Source organism: Lithobates pipiens, unplaced genomic scaffold, assembly GCF_037356315.1.
Source record: "Lithobates pipiens isolate NorthernLeopardFrog02 unplaced genomic scaffold, aLitPip1_a1.2 Scaffold_22, whole genome shotgun sequence".
NCBI classification, from domain to species: Eukaryota; Metazoa; Chordata; class Amphibia; order Anura; family Ranidae; genus Lithobates; species Lithobates pipiens.
Window position 1 is genome coordinate 139269195 of NW_027507784.1, and position 22755 is coordinate 139291949.

The 22755-nt window shown below is 37.5% G+C and overlaps 1 protein-coding gene across 2 annotated transcripts; it reads left to right on the forward strand.

The window, feature by feature from the left end:
• The first annotated feature begins 306 nt into the window (after positions 1–306).
• Positions 307–19005, forward strand: MYL1 (myosin light chain 1). 2 transcript variants are annotated; one of them, XM_077448356.1, is made up of 7 exons: positions 307–555; positions 13636–13663; positions 16488–16631; positions 17259–17432; positions 17531–17608; positions 17712–17750; positions 18512–19005. In XM_077448356.1, exons 1-6 carry the CDS (start codon positions 436–438, stop codon positions 17738–17740), a joined length of 573 nt encoding a protein of 190 aa, XP_077304482.1. In that variant the 5' UTR covers positions 307–435; the 3' UTR covers positions 17741–17750; positions 18512–19005. The 2 variants fall into 2 exon arrangements, with proteins under 2 accessions (XP_077304482.1, XP_077304483.1); XM_077448357.1 differs by lacking the exons at positions 307–555; positions 13636–13663 and adding exons at positions 12447–12586; positions 13309–13333.
• The last annotated feature ends 3750 nt before the right edge of the window (positions 19006–22755 follow it).

Here is a 22755-nt window from a genome sequence, read left to right on the forward strand (position 1 = left end):
TTGTGTGATTTACTGTTGAGCAACAACACAAAATTCCAATCCAAAGACCCCACTTGCAGCTATATGTGTAGATGTCAACAAGGGCTTTCCAGGCAGCTTATTCATGTGTGTTTGTCCTTTACACATATCCCAAAAATCCAGGCAGGCTGAAAAAAATAGAAGTCCCGTGGCTTGATGTAGCCCTGACCCCTTATATTCCATTTATAGTCTTAGTCCTGATGACATCCTCCTTGCCTGGGGAACTGTCCAATCCAGCAGCATGTGTGCAGATTGTGTTAGGTACTAAGCGAAATATAAATATGCCCTAATAGTGAAAAACACATTGGGTTCCACATCTAGGCACTGGGCTGAGGATCGTCCTGATCTTACCTACAACACTTAGGGTTTGCTTGTTTCTCTCTGGATCCTTGTTTGCTCCAATAACACTAAAGTACAATGGCACCTAAGAAGGATGTGAAGAAACCAGCAGCAGCTGCTGCCCCAGCACCGGCACCAGCACCAGCCCCAGAACCTGTCAAACCCAAAGAACCAGCATTTGATCCGTCCAGTGTCAAGGTAACAGGGCTTCAATGAGATGTTATGTGTGTAGTCGCTGGAAACTCAGGGAGACTTAGGGGGGACCCTGCTATGCCCCCTTTTTCCTCCTTAGAGAGGACAGAAAGTGGCATTTCTTTTTTTTTTTTTGGAGATCATCCCCTCCTAACACCAGAAGTCATTTATGCTGCAAACTGGCTGTATGGCTGCATCTTATGGATTTATTGGTGTCAGATTTTTATTTAATGTCAATTACTCTATTCCATATGCAAACAGCTCACAACATTTACCAGAACACAAGCATTTTATGTTTTCAGCTTGTCATACTCTATACAATCTAATTGTAAAATCTACTTTAGATCTACCATCAATTATGTAGTGTCTGATTGGATACAAATTGAATAGATTGTTTAGGAATATGATCATTTTTGTCTCTTTTATGAATAGCTAAAAAAGAAAAAAAAAAAGACATCTCCAATGGGTGTCATGACACCACAAGGTGATCTAAAGCTAGCCATACACTATACAATCAGATGTCTGTACAATCTTCTTTAGATTTAACTAACATATGCAATATAAACGCATACCTATACAATCTATTGAACGTGTACCCATTCATTACATTTCATAGTTGGTGATAGATCGAAAAGAGGTCTCTGATATGACTGTATAGTGTATGGGCAGCTTCAGATCACCATCAGGTGTCATCACACATATTGGGAGGGGGGATGTGTTTTTATACTTCAATTGAGCTAATAGTGCAAGCATAATGTGCTACATATAAGAGAAACAGTTATAACTGAGCTGCATAAGCATTTACTTACCACTTTACAATAGCTAAGCCATACTGAAGCAAATCAATGCAGGACAGGATAATGGCATAGCTACATTTTATACTTGCTAGGGGCTATGAGCTTTCCAGTGACAACACCAACAACTTCTCTATTGCCAGTGTTGTGCTGTTAATGGATGTGGTTTGCAGTGTGCTTGTGTTCTCAGCTTGCTCCTTGCAATGCTATGACAGTGGATTGACAGGTAGCAGGTTAGCCAGCTACCCAGGGAATCACACAGGCTCCTCCTCCACCTAGCTGCCTTCCAATTGGTCTATAAATGCGGATCAGAAAGAGGATGCCCTTATATGGACGAATAAGGCTTGGCTTCTGCCTGAATGGAGGCTTCACAATTGGTGCTGAGTGTGGATAGGACAGAAACTCCCTTTTTTTTAATTATAGGGTTTTACAATGTAACTTTTTATCCTGTGCATAGCATTGTGTGCATTTCTGTGACTTAGGATCAATGTCCCACTCTACAAATACTTTATTGCACATGAGATGTTACTGTATAAAACTGATCTTGGTTTCTACTTGCATAGCAATGTGAAGGAGCAATGCTTATGAGGACATTTTGTTTTGGCTGTCACTTAGTAAATGGAATGTGATCTATGTATGTTTACAAATAAGTGTAATCTTTGTTGCAGTAACTTGAAACATATAACCAAAGCATTTCCATAAAGTGTCCTTAAAGTGTTTCTTAAAGTGCCATGGTTTGTTAAACTTTGAGCAAAGGAAATAGTGTTGCCCATAGCAACCAATAGGATTCTCAGGCAACCCTAGAAAAATACAGCTGGAATCTCATTGGCTTGTACTGACAGCATAGGCACTGCATGTTTTTTTTGTTCATACCAATGGAACTTTAGTGTAGGTAAGTAGCTTTATTTAAAAAATATACATTTACTGTGCACCAATGAGGGCCCATTTACATTGTTGAACTTTAATTCGCTAAAACAATTTCCCTGTAATAAACACAGGAGTTGATTTACTAAGACTGCAGCGTGCAAAATCTGATGCAGCTGTGCATGGTAGCCAATCAGCTTCTAACTTCTGCTTGTTCAATTAAGCTTTGACCAAAAAAACCCCCCAAAAAACTGAAAGCTGATTGGTTTCTATGCAGAGCTGCACCAGATTTTGCACTCTCCAGTTTTAGTAAATCTCCCCCATAGTTCCTGCTCTTATCTTAGCACTCCAGTGAAGTGCCTTTTAATACATTTGAAATGTTCATATTTTATGCATTTTAGTGCATTGGGAAGCCCCTAGAAGTCAATGAGAGCGCTTCAAAACGCATATAACTTGCATTTTTTGATATATTAGCAAAAGGAATCAACAAGCTAAAATATATAAAGGGAGAAAAATTCAGAAAAATTCTGAAAAAAGCAGATACTCTTATGTGCGATATCACAAAAAATTTGTATAACCAAGAGCAGAGTCGCGGAAAAGTTTAACATGACATACTAATCATAAGAGTATCAACAACCTCTTGATGCAATAAACAGTCCTTATTCCAGGAAAAAATTTATAAATCATAAAAAAAGGAAAAAAAAATTCCTGGAATAAGGACTGTTTATTGCATCAATAGTTTGTTGATATTCTTATGATTAGGAATCAAAAAGTCTTGGTCAATGGCTGTTAACCTTATCTACTCCAAATCTTATACTCAAAACTGCATTTAAATATGTGTCAGCGCCTGTCAAAACGCATTTCAATGCAAAAAAGGAAACGCAGGTTGTCGCATGACAATGCACCTGTCCAGCGCACCTAAAAAAAAGCGCAACGCTATGCACACATGTACAAACATAAAAAAAAATACCAGACTTTATTAAATACGTTAGTTTGTCCACAATATAATAGAATTCTGTTAATATTCTATTCCTAGTTATACATTTCCCCCTAAACACCTAATGTAGTGGTTACAATCCATAGCAGAGTATACTGTGCATTGCAGTAGTGATGAAGATCTTAATTAGGCATCAAGGGTATCCTTTCAGGGAACGTGAAATAACATCATTCTTCCAAATTACAAAGGGTATGAGTTCACTGATACATTAAAATACTTCAGAGTCTAATAAAACATCAATGTTTATATGTATTGTCATTTAGCAGCTGTTACTACAGTTAGGGCTCTACTTCAACTAATAGCTTTGAGATTCAATTAAACTGAAGAGCTTGAAGTGCACAGAGTATGCAGAGGTCGCCACCTAGTGGCACTTTTTGCTTAGTGCTACTGTCCTATTGCTGCTTTTAGTGCTTTTTCAAAACTCTAATTCTGATAAACGTTAATGACAGAATATCTATGGGCTGGCCAGATACTAGTGACAACTGGTAAATAAACCTTAAGGTTGTCACACGAAAAATGGTTATTAATGTTTTTTGATGAGTCCAACAGAGAAAGAGAGAGAGAGAGAGAGATATACTGAAGAACTCAATTGGAATATACTGCCATCTACTGGAAATACAAGTAATACTGTTTAATAAACGGGCATTTATATACAACAGGGTATAGAAAAGAAAAATAACCATGATTTAAAAGAACTTATTAGACTTGAGTTCAGAACATATACCAGCCCTATTCAGTAAAAAGTGTCATTTTATAAAGCAAAGGTATACAAAAAAAAAAAAAACAGTCTTCATTTACTTTTGGATAGAACATGGAATGGTTAGAGCCACTGTCAAGCTGATTTTAATATCTGTGCCCCAGCTGAGTAGATTTACCCTTTGTTTGTCCTGGTAACCATTGTTACTGATTGTCACAGAAAGTGATGAACCAGAACAAGGGAGGATGGTATTTCTTCCAATAGGACACCTGTTTTGCTTACAGCTGTCTAAAACAGGCATTCTTCTCATTTTGTAGAGGAGTTCTGCATTTTAGGGGCAGGATATGAAAGACAGTCTCCTTAACAGGCCAATAGAGCAAAATAAACTAACATGGGTTTTAACCCTACCTTATCCTATCCAAAACAAAAAAAAAATGTATTAGGCTATGCATACACTTTAACTGCAACCAAGCAGAATCCACTCTGCTAAAGTCAGACTATGACATGGTTTATTTTCATTGGTTGCTATGTGTTGCTACCCTAAAAACCATCACTCTTTGCTAATTAGGGTGTAAATGACATGTATTTCTATTTTTACTAATGCATGTTTTTTTCTACAATTAGAAAATTAATAAAAACACGCATTATTGTAATGCTTATTAATTGACTGCACGCTCTCATTTGTAAAAACTCTGCCTATAGCTCTAGTCTTTGAACTCTCTTGGTCTCTGGGAAGCACTGGTACCCAGGATAATGGGAATTCATTCATAGTGGATGACATTTTAATATTTAGGGTTCTGGTTTGGTGCATACTTTGATTTGATCCAGGAAAGTACTTATTTGATTTTCATGTTAATAGTGTTTTTGTCTATTTATTAGATGTGTGTGCTTTTTACAGCATGACAAGTTTGAAGTGTTAAAATATTTAAGTTTAAAATAGTGATTGATGTGTTTGCATATGTGAAAACTTAAAAATGTCTCATTTACCAGATCATCATGTGCTGATGGAACCCTGCAAGGCTGGTACCAGTAGATAAATAATTAAGACTTGTATTGAGCAATGCATTGACAGACTAGCAATATGTCTTATATTTTATAAATACATGTAGAGATTATCTTAGTATGTGGAAATGGCATGCTTTTCAATGCAGTAACAACAGAAGCAGTTATAAAGGAAAAGGTCAAGTTGCTTGAAATGTTTTCTCACTGTTTTAGTTTTTACACTTCATCAGTTGCCATATTCTTTTAATAAATACTAATTTTCCTGACTGATGTTCTCCATAAAAATATAAGGAGGTGAATTTTAGCTTTTTCAGAACCTAGAGTAAAACAGCTGGGGCAGCAATGGATGCTTCTGTTAGAATCTATCAATGGGAATGATTTACTAAAGGCATATAGGTAGTTCACTTTGCTCAGTGAATGTGGTGCAAATTCACTTCCCAAAGAATAGCCAATCATGTTCAAGGAATGAAAACTGCATTTTTGCTTGCACATGATTGGATGCTGAAACCAAAGGGAAAATTCCCTTGCACAAAAACTGGCTTGCTGCCTTTATAAAATCAACCCCAGAGTCTCTGTAAAAAACAGTAAAAAATACATATGCAGAAAAATATCATTTTGACCAGTTAAAAAATATATAATTTACGTAAACGTGCCCCTAGACACAATTCTACTTGACAGGCGTATCAGAATAATTAGACCTCCTTTGTTGGTGCTTATTACTATGGGGCAAGATTTTTCACAGAGCACTTGGGAGGGGTTTAAATATTCCGATCTTTACCCAAAGATGTTGAAAGTATTAAATAATTAGAATGGGCTTATACTGTGCTTTCTCTACAATGTAAATTGTAAGTGTCCATAAGCAGATTGCACGCTTCTCATGACAACTGCAGTTTCAACAGGGCTGGGGCATTTCAGGAAAAGGGTAATAAACTAGGGTAGAACAAGTCATGTTTCCTCTTTACTGCTTTTAAAGGGAAAGCACATTAATACATTCTGAAGTGTTATGCAAGCTACCATTTTGTAGGCTTCATCTGCAATTTGCATGGGCTGTGTTTGAAATCATGAGCTGGGGTAGTTAGAGCTCCAATCTGCCCTTCATTTGGAGGAATAGTTTACCTTTTGAAACCAAATCCCTCTGTCCCTCTTTCCTCCCCAGCTGTCCCTCTTGTTTAATCTGATGTTTAGACTGCTATAAAAAATTTACTATTTAACTATTTAAAAAAGTTATTATAATCTTCTATCCAGTATAAAAGAAAAGTCAGAATGATAAAAGCACTTGTTTGTGGTCTGTGTAACGGGGGGTGTGACAGAGGTGTGTCATCTGCATTCTCTGTACTAAAAGGTATCCCTCTTTCTCGTCTCAGAAAGTTAGTAGGCATGTAAAGTCTAGAAAGCACTGTAATTTGTGACCTGAAATACATAGGAGAAACTTTGATCAGCCCATGCCCTATAAAAGCATTTCTCAACTTTTTACCCCAGAGTAATTTTTAGGTCTTAGGGAACTCTTACCAAAACCAAATAATTTGAGGTCAATGGCAAAAATGCTGTTTACATCAGTGGTCAATAGAAATAATGTAACCCCTACAGTGGTGGTCAGAATGCCACATCTATAAACATAATTGGGGACATGCTCCCAGCTTTGCCAAGTGGTGTTGGTCCTGGAACCATGCAGACACCATCAAATGAAAGGTAATCACTCCCACCCCAAGGAACCCCTAGCAACCTCTGGTATAATCCTGAGGTTCCACAGAACTAGTTGAGATTGGCTGCCCTAGAATATGACTTTCCTTTTCTCTCTTCAAACACAGTATTTGTTGTGCCAACCTATACCTTTTCCTTTCTTTTAGTACTGCCTTCCCCCAGTCTCCACAGTCTACTTCCTTTAGGTCTGCTAATAGAAGTCAAATATGTTTTTGCTTTACAAAATACACCAGACAGTTTCAGAAGCAGATGGACAGGGAAATGGAAGAACCGTATCTTTGCTTCCTCTACGATCATACCTTCTCAAACAAAATGCTTGTCTTTATTTAAAAGAGAAACATGGCTAAAGCTTTTTTTGGCTGTACTTCTCGTCTGAGTCACAGGAGTTCACATACTTTTGCTCTCCTGTCACCCAGAGTTAGCTTATAGCAAGCTATTGCCTTCTGTCAGCTGACATCACAGAGCCACTTCAGTTTCTGGCAGAATCCCGACCATATTGTCACCCAGCTGCCTGATTGATAGCTGGCTCTCGCAGCCCCATGCTGAGGGGTTAAGCCAGCTGCACTTCCCCCCTCTGAAGCCCAGAGCTCCAGTGGACTGGAGGGGAAGACCAGAGAGTGGAGACTGACAGTCACTTCTCTCCACTCTCCACATCTGGGACCTGTGACGTGTCCCAGATGATTGCCGAGAGGGAGGGGGAAGAGGTGATCTTCCTTCCAGTGCCGCAGGTGCGCCAGGAGGAAGTGGGAGCTGGAACCCTCAAAAAGAGGGTTTGCGCTCCCCCCCCAAAAAAATGACATGCCAAATATGGCATGTCAGGGCGTCACCTTCCCTTAAAGCGAAAGCTCCATTTTTGGGTGGAACTCCACTTGAACACAACCATTTGTGCTTAAACCAGTTAAGGTGTTGGGGAGGTATGTTGCAGACATCGTTAGTGATGAATTATTGGGTAAAACAGTTCAGCTTGTCTGGTTGCTTCTTTCAAGCCTTGTTCAGCAAGAGTGCCCTCATAGACATTGGATTGCCTTCATATCAAGCTGTTTAGGCTGTCTGTTTTCACTGTGATCTAATGTTTATGGGCACCTTTACTTTCCAGGTACGATAGGTACCCATATAAGGGTGACTCCTAAATGTATTTTACAAAGAATGGAGCAGGATTCCATTTGGCAGGTAGCATAGGTGCAATCTTTTTACTGAAGGGACTGGAGACCTTATTAGATGTAGGAAAGTCAGTGAATAAAACAGGAAATTCAGCCTAGCAGTCTTTACCCATACAGGGGTCCATGGTTAGAATTAGATTATATAGGCTTATATTTCTTTCAATGATGTGCACATGATTGAGGCACACTTGGCTAAGGGCCAAATATCCTCCTTTAGTAAATCACCCCAAGTAAATGACTGCTTTGTGTAATTTTTCTACATCTTTACAGTGGGTGGACTGGCAACTCTGTTCCAAAACTAAGCCAAACTTAGTGGATAATAAATATAAAAAAACAGATCTAAGAAGCAGGCAAAAAAAGGAGCCTGCACTTACCTTCGTTGATCTTTCTGACAAGGTTGGCATTTGTTGGGGCAAACTCATGCTCAAGAGCACAATTTTTATAAATTTCCTTTACCCTTTCTTAAAAAAGGTAGAACACTCTAAGCAGCATTGTGAGCACACAAGCAGCTCCCTTTCTATCCTACAGCTCTATATTCAGTTTGTCTACTGACAGCCAAGACATCACCATTTTCTCACCCCCTGCTTCTGACTGGCACTGAAAGCAGCTAATCAGAAGCCAGTATTGGGTACACCGTGATGTCCCAGCTGTTGGTGGACAGACTGAGTGCAGAGCTGTCAGAAGAAGGGGTCTGCTCTTGTGCTGCTTAAGTTGTTGTGTAAAGGGAATGGGTACTGATAATGTACTGCTCTAACTACTACGTAAAGATTCTAGAGTCCCTGTCTTCACCGGGATTATAAGGAGTACAGATGGTCTAAAGTACAAAGAAAGTACTGTCACATTGGAAAACACTCTCTAGCAATAAATTAACTCTTTGCTTTTAATGAAATTGCAGATGTCAAAAGAACAAACCGACGTAGATCACACATAACAAACCATAAACACATAATTGTTAAAGGACAGATATGTGAATGCCCCTGCTACTTTTCAAAACTACCCCTACTTCCCAAGCTCCTTGGAATATCCTAAAACCACTTTGCTGTATATATAATATTTCCACAGTGCAAATAGGCATGCTTCACCTCTCTGGCCAATGTGTTGGTGGCAGAGGTGCAACTTTTGGGGTGAAAGCTGCCATTTGTACATTAGATTTAGGAAACTGTGGCATTTCACGTAGTGTAGATGGCTTGTCTCAATGCCTATTTTAAACACCAAGACCAGCTTTTATAATTAGACTCCCTTTAGACTTGCTTTAAAGCCAAATCGATCCAAAAACGTTTTATTTTATTTTGAATCATTTTTTTTTCAGGTTTGTTATTACTGTCTGTATTGATACTGGGGAGATATCCCCTCCCTTTCTGTCAAGACATAATATAAATGGGCATACAAATAAAACAGATTTTAATATAATAGGGAAAAGTTATAACTAGTCACAATGTTTTTGTTGGTATTTGTACCTTCCTGTCTCAGTAACAACTGCTACCCCAGTTTTTATACCGGTTTTACATGGACAGTAAGTGAAGGAATCCTCCCCAAAGGATTGCTGACAAAAATAAAAAAAATCTGATCTCTATATGTCTTGCGATAACTCTAGCCCTGTGATTTTGTTATTCAAGTAACCACTTATAGCCCTTTAACAATTTATCCGTTTTTTTATTATTATTTTTTATTTGCCATTATATTATTAGCTGCATTTTCATTGAAAAATATTTATGGGCTTCACAATACTTAAATCTCATTCAAGATGATTAGTTTTATCTCCTTTACATATATCTCCTTACACATGACATGAATACAAGTGAAACTTTCCCTGTAATAGATTCCCCACCTTTTAGGGATCTCCACTGTGTGGCCCTGCCCAGCACTGCACAGCCTTTCTTCCAAAAAATAGCCACGGGCCCATTCATTCATAAGGATAAGTTGTATGCCTGCTGTCCTGCAGTATAAGCCTGTTGTATAGGAATGAATGGAGCCATAATGTGTGTGCGCACTACGAAGATGGGCTGGTGGGGTCATTTTCATTAACAGTAATCTTCAGGAAAGGGGTACATATATAACATTAGTATAGACTAAAATTGAAAACATTCTGAGCTCTGTTTATCTTTTTCAAAGTGTGTGTACATTGTTTAATGTCTTTTACTTTACAATCAATAAAACTGTTTTAGGAAGTGAATAATTAGCAACTAAAGTTTACTTCACCCCAGTAAGAAACCCACCCTCTGTCAGTTGTTCATTAAGAAATAATAAGTAATATTATGTTTTTAAAGTACGCTGCATAAAGGCAAAATGCAGGTTTTTACTTTTCATCTCAATATTGTAATTGTCTCCTATTTTGTGTCATTAAATAGACACAAAATAGGAACATTTAAAAAAAAAAACTGTTCTTCTAAATACTAAACATTTTATGAACTCTGTTGATTTTTCAACTTATTAATTTTTGCAGCACTTTTTCCACTTTTCTACACAATGGGGGACATTTACTAAAACTGGTGCACACAGAATCTGGTGCTGCTGCACTTAGTAACCAATCAGCTTCCAGGTTTAAAGAGGAAGTAAACCCTGAAGTATGATGATACATATACACTGGATTTACTTCTTCTTTGTCTCCCTGCAAAGGTAAAGCATAATGGGCTACTATGCATCGCATAGTAGCCCATTATGTGTCACTTACCTGACACGGGAGCCAGCAATGTCACCGCTGTCCCCTGTAGTCCGGAGTGTCCATCCTCTTCCGGGTATCGCTGCTCCGGCCACTCACAGCGCCAGAGCAGCGATGACGGGAGCCGCATATCACCGTTAGCAGCGGCATACTGCTAACTGGGATAGTGCGCCTGTGCGCCGCTGTCTACGGCGCATGCGCCATTGACAGCAGTGGCTGTCTTTTAGTAAATATCTCCTAAACAGTGTAGGTTTAGGAGATATTTCTTGGACCTACAGGTAAGCCTTAATCTAGGCTTACCTATAGGTCAAAGTGGTTTGTAAGGGTTTACAACCACTTTAAGCCCAGGTTCACACTGACAGCGGGATTTCATACTCGCATTTCAGAGACATCTGTGTGGGTTGCTGCACAGATGTCTATACAAATCGCACCCCGAAGTCGCCAAAAGTAGTACAGAAACTACTTTCGGAAATCGGTGGGAAACCACAAATGCCATTGCCAACAATTGCCGCCAATTTGGCATGTGATTTGACATGTCAAATCACATGCCAAATCACATCAATGTGAACCTAGGCTTATTGTCAAAGCTTAATTGAACTAGCTAAGATAGAAGCTTATTGGTTACTATGCACAGCTAATACAGATTTTGGGTGCCCCATTTTTAGTAAATCTCCCCCATTTTTTACTAGTAGAAAACTGGCCTACACAGCTTTTACAGTAGTAGCCTGCACAGCTTTTAGTAAATGTCCTTCTTTGTCTATCTATTGATATATATATATCGATAGATAGATATCTTTCAATATAGATATCTATCTAGCTGTATATTATTTTATTTATTTTTTTATTTATAAGGGACAATAGATTACTGCTGTAACTGAAAAAAACTCTGGAATTATAAGCAGGCTTTGGTTATCCCTGACAAATTCCAATGATTACACAGTAAAGCCTTTAAGACCTTTGGCTTTATAATATGATTTTCTATGCAAGACGGCCGCTAGATGTCACCAAACACAAACGCAACTGTTCAGGAACATTTGCAAGCTGAAAGAACTATGAGCCATCCTTTCTTGATATCAAAGTGTAACTCCACCTTCAGGGCTGAAAGCATACTTAGCATCACATTTATAAATTAAGTTTCATTATAAGGAGCTTGACACACTGTATAATATTGTAAATGTATAAATGGTGCCCTTACTGACTTCTCCAAAAACTTCTACAGTCCTTATATGACAATGGATTTTTGTTTTCCATATTTGGTAGGTGACTAGAGCTATTTTATATTACTTAGTATTACTTAGCAGCACCCAACCTAGCAATGTCCTATAATATTTTTAAATGATGCAAATGCATAGGAACAGGGAACTGAAATCATTGTACACAGAGTTTAGGTTTTATCCAAAAGTTCAAAAACAGCTAATCTATTTATATATTCGAAAATATATCTATAGCACCAAGGTATTACCATGTTATAAAATACACAGAACCATTTGTATCAGCTCTTGCCCCATTGGAGTATACATTCTAAATACAAAATTCAGCTTTCAACGTTCTATTCATATCACTAAGCATGGGAAGAGGATTGCAAAACCATATATTCATTCTTGTGTGCTTTCCAAAGCTTATTAAAATGTAAATTGTATTTAAATCTCTGTAATCTAGGTGTTAATAGGCAATACAGATCCTAAAAGCTGGGCTATATTTGCCAGGAATTTGCAGCAAGTGTGTGGGGTATTTTTAGAGTCCATGCTTTATTTACACAGTTGTAAGATATAAGGAAGAAATAGGCTACACGTATCCCTCTGAAAAAATAAAAGACAGCCCAAAACTGACATATCCAGCCTGTGCAAATCTCCCCCTTCTTGCAGAAAGACTGCTGACAAGTTTTAAACTCATTAAAGCGTGTCTAACCCACTTCTTACTAAAAATAGCCCTCCAAATTGGTGACACTGGAAAGAGATCCCTCCTTTTCCTTTGCCCTAAGAAAGCCAAAAGCTCACCAGAGGGTGGGGTTACTAGCCCCTGTGACATCTGAGCTGGGCCGTCGTGTCACTGCCCCCAGATAAATAAGAAGAGCTTGGCCACAGTAGAAGGACCACAAGCTCGAGCCCTCCTCAGGACATCGTCTCAGCTCCCTGCTCGTCGCCCCGTCCTAAGCTCAAAATGGTGGGTGTCATAGCACATTTTGCTATTAGCACACTTTAGTACTTTGTAACTTCAACTAGGATTTTATAAACACTTGGATGACATTTCTTGGAAGACTATGCTCCTTGTTTTACTTTTATGCAGTAGTATTTGGGGAAAACAAAAATTTTGTAAAAAAGAAGCACTTCTTTCCCAGTGCCTATGGCAATAATTTTAAATCCCTTTGCTAATCAAGCTACAGATTACAAATCTGTTATTTTTTATATAACAGAAAAAAGTAATCTCTTTCAATTTATGAGAGATAGAAATATAATAATATATCAGTCCCAAAGTCCCTAATTCATTATTTAAACATTTAAAAAAAAAATGTAATAGTATAATTTAAAAAGAAAATGCTACTGCAAATTCTGTCTGCAATCCCACTTCCCCATTTTTCACAAATGCATAGCCCGTCTTTGAGTTATATTTTATATCCAATCCTGTGAAGAGGCCCATAGAAGTAGACCACTGTATATGTATAAATGTATTTACTTGAATAATTAACTTGTACTATTAGTTATGGAGTTCACATGCCAAAGTTTAATATAATATAGATAGGCCAAAAAAGGAATGAACATTATTTGATATACCTAGGAATAACATATAGATATAGTTATTTAGTAATTTACATTGCTATAGTTGTTATGTCTGTCAATGCATATGCTTCCATACTAGTTTTTGTTTTTCTCTTTTTTACCTTGCAGTCTTTCTCTGCAGATGAGGTTGCTGGTAAGTGAAATTGAGCTGGAAATGAAGTAACGCCTATGAAGTCCACGTGGGTAGTGGCTAGGTCTAGTAGTATTTTTTCCATCTTTGAGAGGAAGATTTACATTGGCCACTTACAGTTGCATAGAAGGATTATAAATGAGAGAATAGCATTTTGGCATATCCTTCATTACCGGCCTTGTTGTGTTCCCAGCTTCCTGCAAGTCCCATGTGCATGGATTTGTTATTTGGACCTCAGAAAGCTGTGAATTTCAAAAACCAACAGGCCTTTAACAATAGTTTTTGTGGCTGATTTCTTTTGACAGATCGAGTTCAGTAAGGATCAGCAGGAAGGTAAGTTGAGAGAAAGGCTGAAAAATAACCGGAAGTTAAAACTTCAATCTTACATGTGTTGTAAAATAAATATAATTGATTCTACAAAGGATGCTAGAATATACGGTAGATGCCTATTAAATAGTCATTGTAATTAAAGGCTTATTAGAATGCTTATGTGTAAATCTGTTGCATACTGCTGTTGCAGAATGATGATACATACATGTAATGCTACATATTTTAATTAGAGGAAGTACTATTTAAAGCTCAACAAAGTTTTTATTAACACTGCACCAGATTTACACAAAATATAATTACATGGGTGTACATTTATTTAAATGGATATTCCATCTCTCTAATGCCATTTTTACAGTAGTGTTTTATCCTATTGGACTACTAGGCACGTGTGTTGGGTTGTAATTTTTTCTGAGCAAGAATCACATTTCCCAGTTCAGAAATGTATTAACCAAGTTTCTTAAATACTTTGCCACTTCATAACATGGCAACCCTACACAGTGAGGTTGATTTACTAAAACTGGAGAATACAAAATCCCAGTGCATCTCTTCATAGAAACCAATCAGCTTCAAGTTTTTTTTCTGAAATCCCTTATTGCATAAGCTGAAGTTAGAAGCTGATTGGTTATCATGCACAGCTGCAACAGATTTTGCACTCTCCAATTTTAGTATCCCAGTATCTGGACACATTAAAAAAGTTAGCAGGTTTAAGTGTTTTCATTTAATTTTAATGTGAATAGATAGGCATTGGAAAGTGCCCCCACAGTCATAAGCTTAGGGCTTATTAACTTTCTTTGTGCACAACAAAGACATTTGCTAATGAGGTTTTCAAAAAACATTAGATATACATATACAATAATTTTTTTTAAGAGATAATTATGTGCATCAACAACTCTATCCCAAATAAGCCCTGTAGTAACTGCTTTAACACTGCTGAACTCTAAATTTGTTGATGAAAGTATTGCACCCTCAAAGTCCTATTTATATTTTATAGCATGTAGAGTAAGCCAGTAGTACAAAAGTGCATTACAGCAATGGTTTTCCAAATTTGGTCAATTGATTGTAACTCAAGGAGTACTCCATAGATAGCTGGTCACATCATGGCAAGTTGAGTCAAAGAGGTTATTCTGGGGTTACTAGTAAGCCAACTAGTGTGAATCATATTTTGCATCAGTTAATAGCACTGCATTTTCTATTATGTAACATATTTGAAAAAATATTATTTTTCCCTAGCACTCAGTTAGTATATTATAAGTGAGAAATATAAGATACTGCAGTAGAATAAAATAGTTTGACATTTAAAGTGTGATATTTCAGGCCCCATAAGTAAAAATGTTTATGATGCAGCAGTTGAGTGGCATTTCTCCTTGTGTTAAAGCAGAGGGTTGTAGGAGTTTTAGCATTAAATTGGCTACACTGGTTATTTCCTCTTGCTGCATTCAATTTCTGTCACTAAGTGTTTCTGCAGCAACTCTGGCTTGATAAAATTACAATCTTTTATGACTATGTTCAATGTATTAAAATGTTTAAGCCATTCAAAAATCTACGGGGTTGATTAAATAAAACTAGAGAGTACAAAATCTGCAATTGTGCATAGTAGCGAATCACTTTAACCTTGTTGAATTAAGCTTTGATGAAAAAAACTGGAAGCTGATTGTTTTTTACGCAGAGCTAATCCATACTTTGCATGCTCCAGTTTTAGTAAATTAACCCCTATACCTGATAATGATGTTACAAGCTATCTATACCATTTAGCAATCACACAAACGTTTTCCCCTCTAACCTATAGTCCAATATATGTAATTTTAACCTGTTGTGTTTTGCTTCACAACATTATGTTAGAGATCCTAAATTTACCTTCTGTTAATTAGTACCAGTCCTTCTATCAGTAGGCTGGATGCCACACATGAGATAAATGGCACCACATTGTAGTAATATATAGGGCTCTTTGAAAGTAAGCTGGCCAGGTGCAGCTTTTGGTAGAGCTTGTTGTACTTGTGAAAGGAAATGCTGACAGTGTCAAAATGTTCTCTAGTGACAGGTGCTTATAGTAGGAATGCTAATTACTGGGCATGTTGGCAATGAAGGGGTTACAGGGCTGTGCATCCATGAGATTAGTACAGGGCATGGGGTATCCTGTTACAAGAGTGCTGACCTCTCGCTAACATTAGCAGCTTTATACAGTCTGCCTGTAAAACCATCTCTGACTTGATTTGGAAACTCCTCTGTGTTACTCAAAATAACTGAGTTTCAAGTGTCCCAGGCAGGAAAGGAGCTGAACTGGCACAAATTTCTAATTCACTGCTAGACATGGCTTTCTGTACTGTAACCCATTCTTAATCCCCTTTCTTGGTATTGGTCATTCTTTACCTAATTTTATTATGTAATATATACAACTGTTTTATCAAAGATCAGACAAATAGCTAGGGACTTTTGTGCCCTGGAAATACAGATTCTGATAATAAGCCCTCTTCACCACTGTTAAAAAAAAATACTTTATACTATTTTTGCCCCATTGCATACTTTTCATAATTCCATAATCCTGCACACTACTATATTTCCCAGAATAGTTCCAGTCCTGAGAGATTGCATACCATTTCAAATTTTGAATTTGAGGAAACACTGATGGGTTACGAACCAATTACATGCAGTAATTTATAGCAATTGGTTGGTTACCGGCCACACACACTTGTTGAGGTTTGTCTAAGGTCCATTTGTGTAGATTGTATTCCATTACACAGGATCTATTTAAGTCATTTACATTATTCCCTCATATTGAAATGCTGGGGGTTCATACTGATAAAAAAAATATATGTTTTTCTTTTCACAGACTTCAAAGAGGCTTTCCTGCTCTTTGACAGGACAGGTGAAAGCAAAATCAGCTACGGCCAGGTTGCTGATGTCATGAGAGCTCTTGGACAGAACCCCACAAATGCTGAGGTCAAGAAAGTCCTTGGCAACCCATCTAATGAGGGTAAGTGCTGTCTCCAAGGATTACATATAAATGGCTTATACAAATTCTTCTAGCTTCTGGTTTTATAAAAGTAGTAATATAGGAGAAGAAAATTATACAAATTTTAAAATAATTACATAACTTACACCAAAAAAATAACATATGAGGGGGAGGTGTTGCTGTGGGCAATACCCCAAACTATATTTGTTCCAGTAATTTGTTAAAGTTGGTAGTATCATAGATAAAAACCAGTAGTAAAATGCAAAGTTTGAGCATAGACAATGTTTATCTTGTATGTTTTGGATAGAGTAGGGACGGGTTAACACACCTATCTGGTAATTATTTTCAGTTTGTACCCTGTTTAGGAGATTCCTTAGAGTGAATCAGCACCTTTGTGTCTCAATGACAGTGGCCACCAGGACAAATAGGCTGATGCTTTTACATGCACTTATTAAAAGGAAGAATAGACTTCTAAGTACGGAGTGTTTCAAAGAAATATAAAAAATGATGTGTGTTTCATCTTAATGTGTCATTAGCTATGTAAAGAAATCAGTTTTTAACCTCATGCAGCCATGTGGTGTATCAATCACCCTGTGTTTTGTAGGTCTCCAAACTGAACTCATGCCCATTTCTTTTGTACTTTTACAGAGATGAATGCCAAGAAGATTGAGTTTGATCAGTTCCTGCCTATGCTGCAGACTGTTGCCAACAACAAGGACCAGGGCACCTTTGAGGACTTTGTTGAGGGTCTGCGTGTCTTTGACAAGGAAGGCAATGGCACAGTTATGGGCGCTGAGCTTCGTCACGTGCTGGCCACATTGGGTAAGACGCATGCACATTGTCTTGGCTATAGGTGCTCAGAGATGATTGCTGGACAATATAGAGTAGACAATAATGCCCAATCTCTGATGCATCAACAGGTGAGAAGATGAAGGAGGAAGAAGTAGAAGCCCTTCTGGCAGGACAGGAAGACTCCAACGGCTGCATCAACTATGAAGGTAAATCAAGGAATGGTCATTCTTCATATAAACAAAATGTCGTTTTCATCTCACTCTGCACTATTGGTGCTTGATATAACAACTTTTTTTTTTTCATTTACAGCCTTTGTAAAGCACATCATGTCCATCTAAAACCTTTCCAGTAAGTAGTCATTTTGCTAATACAATCATATTTGTAATCTAAAACTGCTACAACTGTACATACCTCCTTGTTTTACTGTCACATAAAGCTCAGTTAGAAAATGTTAATGCATTAGATTACTATAGTCTTTATATCTTTTCTAAGACAATTGTTTGTGCAAAAGCTTTAAGCGAATTCGAAATTTCCCTTCAACCTTATTAATTAATATCTGAAATAACTGCTAATGTAGATAATCGCTTTGAATTATTCACATTTATTAAAAGAACTAAATATTATACGGAATGTAGGTTTGTCTTCATATACACAGTCCTTTAAAGATCTGGGAATCTATAAATACACATTCCATTTAAAATGTTTATATATGGAATTATCTTTTGCAAACAGCTTTTTATGTTAAATATCCCTTTTAATCAATGTATCAATAATGAAGTCACTACTTATATCAATGTAATTCTTCCTTGTATTTCCTACAAAAAAATTCATACTGCTCCATTATAGGATGATTTTAAAAAGTTTATCAGTCATTCTTTACTACTAGTAAGTTCACTGTTTAAGATGGTCTACTTGAAATTAATTTCAGAATTCAGTAGCATTCAGAGCTTGTGTTTTACAAGCTATTGGATTATTTTGCTTATGGTTACATAGAGTAAGCTCCTGTATAATTAAATGCTACAGCATTTTCTGTTAAAAACAAAAAAAAGTTACAGCTGACTGTTTTAATAAGAATCCAACTAACATTCTGCTTTATTTTCCCTTTTTAGCACTGTTCTACGTATGTCTCAGAAGATCTGGAGGCATAGAAACTGTACATAGACCAGCAACTGGTCACCATTACCAACTTTATAGATATATACTGTACAATACACCCACCATTGATTTTTTATTTTCCACCATTGGGACATTTCTTTCCATGAACCCTGGTATTATTTCAAGAAAACCAAAAGATCACAGAGGAGCTATCGCCCTGGCAAAGCTGGCGGAGAATTCCATCAAGCACATCTGTGTAACGTGCCATGGATTATTGTAACATGAAAGACATGAGAATAAAATACCCTTTGCTAAAATGGTGGCTACAGAGTCTCTCCTAATTTATCTGTCCAAAGTTATGGGCCAATGCACCAAAGAACACCGTATCATTCACTACCAGTGGTCCCACTCACCTAAGGTGCAGCTGGAATCTCTGACAGTGGAGTGGTTAATTTATTGTCTTCCTGTATTCCATTCTGTCAAAACAATAAAGTTTTACTGAAACCCATCTACTGTAGGTATGTTTCCTCATTTGAGAGATATGTTATTGGCCAGTAAAGATACCTATTGGGGATTTTTTAATGTATTCATTCAAGGATGTCAAGGTCCAAATTCACCAAAGGTAGAAAGTTAGTAAGGCAGAATTTGGGCGCTAGACAAAATAGCAGGTTTAGTCCCCATCCCTTCAATTGACATTGGTAAGAATTACAATAGGTACAGGAGAGTCACTTTATTGTTTGTATTGGCATAGCCCGTCAGATGTCAATTGCCTACAAGTGTATCCTTCCCTCTGGAATGACAGGCAGGTGCACAGCTTTAACCAATTACACTATCCCCCTGGTTTACTGCAAGAGCGTAAAGATTTTACCCCTTGAAAATCCAGCAAACCTAAATTGCCTTGCGGATGATCCTGCTCTGACCTAAGGTAACATGTTATCTGCAAACCTATATTTAGAAGGATCATTACCTTGAATTGAATGTCCAGCAAAAACTTTCTTTTTTAGTTAAAGACTGTACATATTGGGTTCTTACTGCAAGCCAAGGATTCATTAGAGATAGTTTCCATATTTTCTGTCCCAGCGACATTTTCCACAAACATTAAATGAGGGGAAATCTGCAAAAGAGACACAGACAGCAATAAAAAGCAATAAAAAACGCAAAAGGGTGGCACTCTGTGAAACAAACCGCAAAAATTTATTAATGAGGCCATGTTGCAATTGTGACCGCAATAATCATGAAAGCAAACATACTACACTTATAACACAGCAGTAAAAAGCTGTCAGGTGTTCTAACTCCCCAACTCTACAAAAAAGCGTTTTTATTTCTGCCTGTGTTGTTGATAGAAGTTTGCCCTCACCAACTGTCTGATAAAACTGTTGATACCTGGATAGCAGAGGAAGGCTAATCCTTCCACGCTTGGTGCAAAAGTTTAGAATGGACATTACACTTTAAAGAGAAACATTGGTCTTTTACAATTTTTTCAGCCCTATATGGGAATGCATTTCACATTATGAAATTAATCTTAACATTTGGCATACAATTTTCAATAAAAAAAAAAGGTAATGGGGCAACTTATTGGATAATTTCATTACGCTGCTTCTTGCCTAGTAGAAGTGTAAGGCCGTCCTTCACTGCTCCTCTCTGTCAGAGGATGCGTATAGGTCAAGTATCAAAGGGATAAAAATAATGGACTTTCTGAAGGAGAATGATGTATTCTTGTAAATAAGCCAGCCAAGGGTTGCCTGTGTGTCTTCTCCTCTCCTCTTTATAGAATACATAGAGCTGTTGGGCCATGTGTATATGTTTAAACAGCAAGCTGGCCCATAATACATCTAAAGTGAGTGGTGCCAGTTCTAAATGTCTTATTTAATGTTAGCAACTCACATAGATAAATATGTTCAAATTAAAGTTAATACAGGGAAAGGAAACCAGGGCTTGCTCACCAGGTGGTGACCCCAAAAAATGAAAAAGAAGCATTAAACATAGTCACTGGGAGATACTGGATAAAGTCAGGGCAAGTGACAATTCAAACATGCCTCAAACAGTGCCCTAAATCCTTGCAACTCTACACATAGTACATCAGGTGAAATCGTAAGCCTAGTACACATGATCAAAAAAATTATACGCAAAATATAGCTTTCAAAGCGATTGTATCATAATCTGATTGTTAGTACACAGCTTTCGAGAACTAATCACAACAGTTCATTCTAAATTATCCGAAGGGGCAAACACGAAAAAATTTCTCGTATAATACTAGATCGTACGATTTTCATTTAATCAGTACAATTTGCATCTGAAAATACAAGTACAATACAATACATTACATCACTTCTGAAGTTGTATTGTGTAGTATGAGAATTTAAGTAACCTCTTCAATATCGAAATTAAGACTAGCATGCAAAAAAAAAATGGAAGATTATTTGTCCAATATTCTCATTGTGTGTAACAGGCTTTACACAAAAGCAAACTTGTTTCTTTACTTGAACAGGCAAAGCAAAGGCCAACTGAGTTTATCTCAGCAGTGCTAAAAAAGAAATACTAATCATAGTCTTGATATACATACATTCACTCAAAGCAGTACTTAAACATATCTGAATTAAATGAAATCATAACATTTATAAGCAGGAAGAAAGTCAAAATTTACTTTGAGGTAAACTTACAGTAATAACTTGAATCATGTACTTACTGAAAAAGTTCAAATCTGGACTAATCCCCAACACTGAAAAGCAAGAGCTGGGAAGGAATAGATGGTAACACAGGGCCAGAAAGGTGAAAACAAATCTAAGAAGCAGATGACAGTCAGTGCAGTCTCACAAGTTGCTCCCGGATATTACACAGGACGTAAAATTCCATGAAACCCTTGGTGTTACCATCTATTCTTTCCCATCTCCTACTTTTCGGTGTTGAGGATTGGTGTAGATTGTCCCATGATAGTAAATTTGAGGTTCTGCTGGAAGTAAATGGAGTTAAAAAGATGAGCACAGGAACACTGCCCAATGAACCTAATATCCACAACAACTGTTATCCTGGAACAGTGGAGGATAGAGGACTCAAGATCTTTACATCTGGGCCACGTGGATCTAGCACATGCATAATGACCTCTTTTATGCTGTGAGTTCTTACTAACTGATGAGTTATTCATCTGGAGTTTTTGTGTGTAGACGGTGTCTTTCCTTCATTTTAATTGTCTAAGCAATACTGTAGTTGCAATGACACAGCTGAATGTTGGATTGAGGACAGCTTGGGTGGAAATCTAGTTTGCAACTGGGTAGCCTCAAATCTAGCACTGCAATTTGCATTTAGATTTTACTGAAAGCTATATATACTGTTCTTTTTGCAAGCTGCTTGTATATCAGAGTATATGGTATACTAGCACATACTGTTTTTCTGATTTTTACGATATATCCATATAAAAGGCCATGAATTATGGGAAACCAGTGGTCTCCAAACTGCGACCCAGATGTGGTTCTTTGCTTGCCTCTATGGGGGCCTTGTTGGACTATTCCGCTCTCTGGTATAAGGCATTTTTCATCCCACTGACAGTGGGGCACTATTTTTTCCACTAACACCAACAATGGGAGATAATTCCTCCCACTGACACCAGCAATGGGGCATGATTACTCCTACTAATATGAATCATGGGGTACTATTCCTCCTATTGACACCAATGATGGGGCACCATTCCTCCAACCAATATCAATTATGGGACACTATTTCTCCTCCTACTGGCCACAGGTGCTATGTAATTTTGTTTTACCCCCACTGATCACTAGAATCATCTGATTTACATACTTAAAGTGTAACTCCACGTTTGTTGAGAAAAAAACATTCCCCTCTGGGTGATCAATGTACATTGCAGGGATTTTAACAAATTTTGTTGCAGATTCCTCCCATTTGTTATTCAGAAGAAATCTCTGTGTGTTTGTCTGTATCCGTGTGGGAAAGTGAGTCTAATAGGACTGGTTTCATAATTATCAATCAGCTGAGCACCTGCAGGGCACTAACAAGGAAATCTGATGGGCCTGCATCCCTTTGACATGAATTCCTATTGGAATTATCTCTCGCCAAAAATGTTTTTGTTGCAGGGGATTCCTGAAATCTGACTTATATCTAAGGAAGACTTCTGGGAAAATTGGTGAGCCAATCACACAAGCAGGAAATTATGTTTATGGGGGGCTTTCTGTACACACACTGTGTACAGAACTCCTCCAGGCGGCCATATTGCATTGCATTTTCAGAAAATGACAGAGGTGCAGAT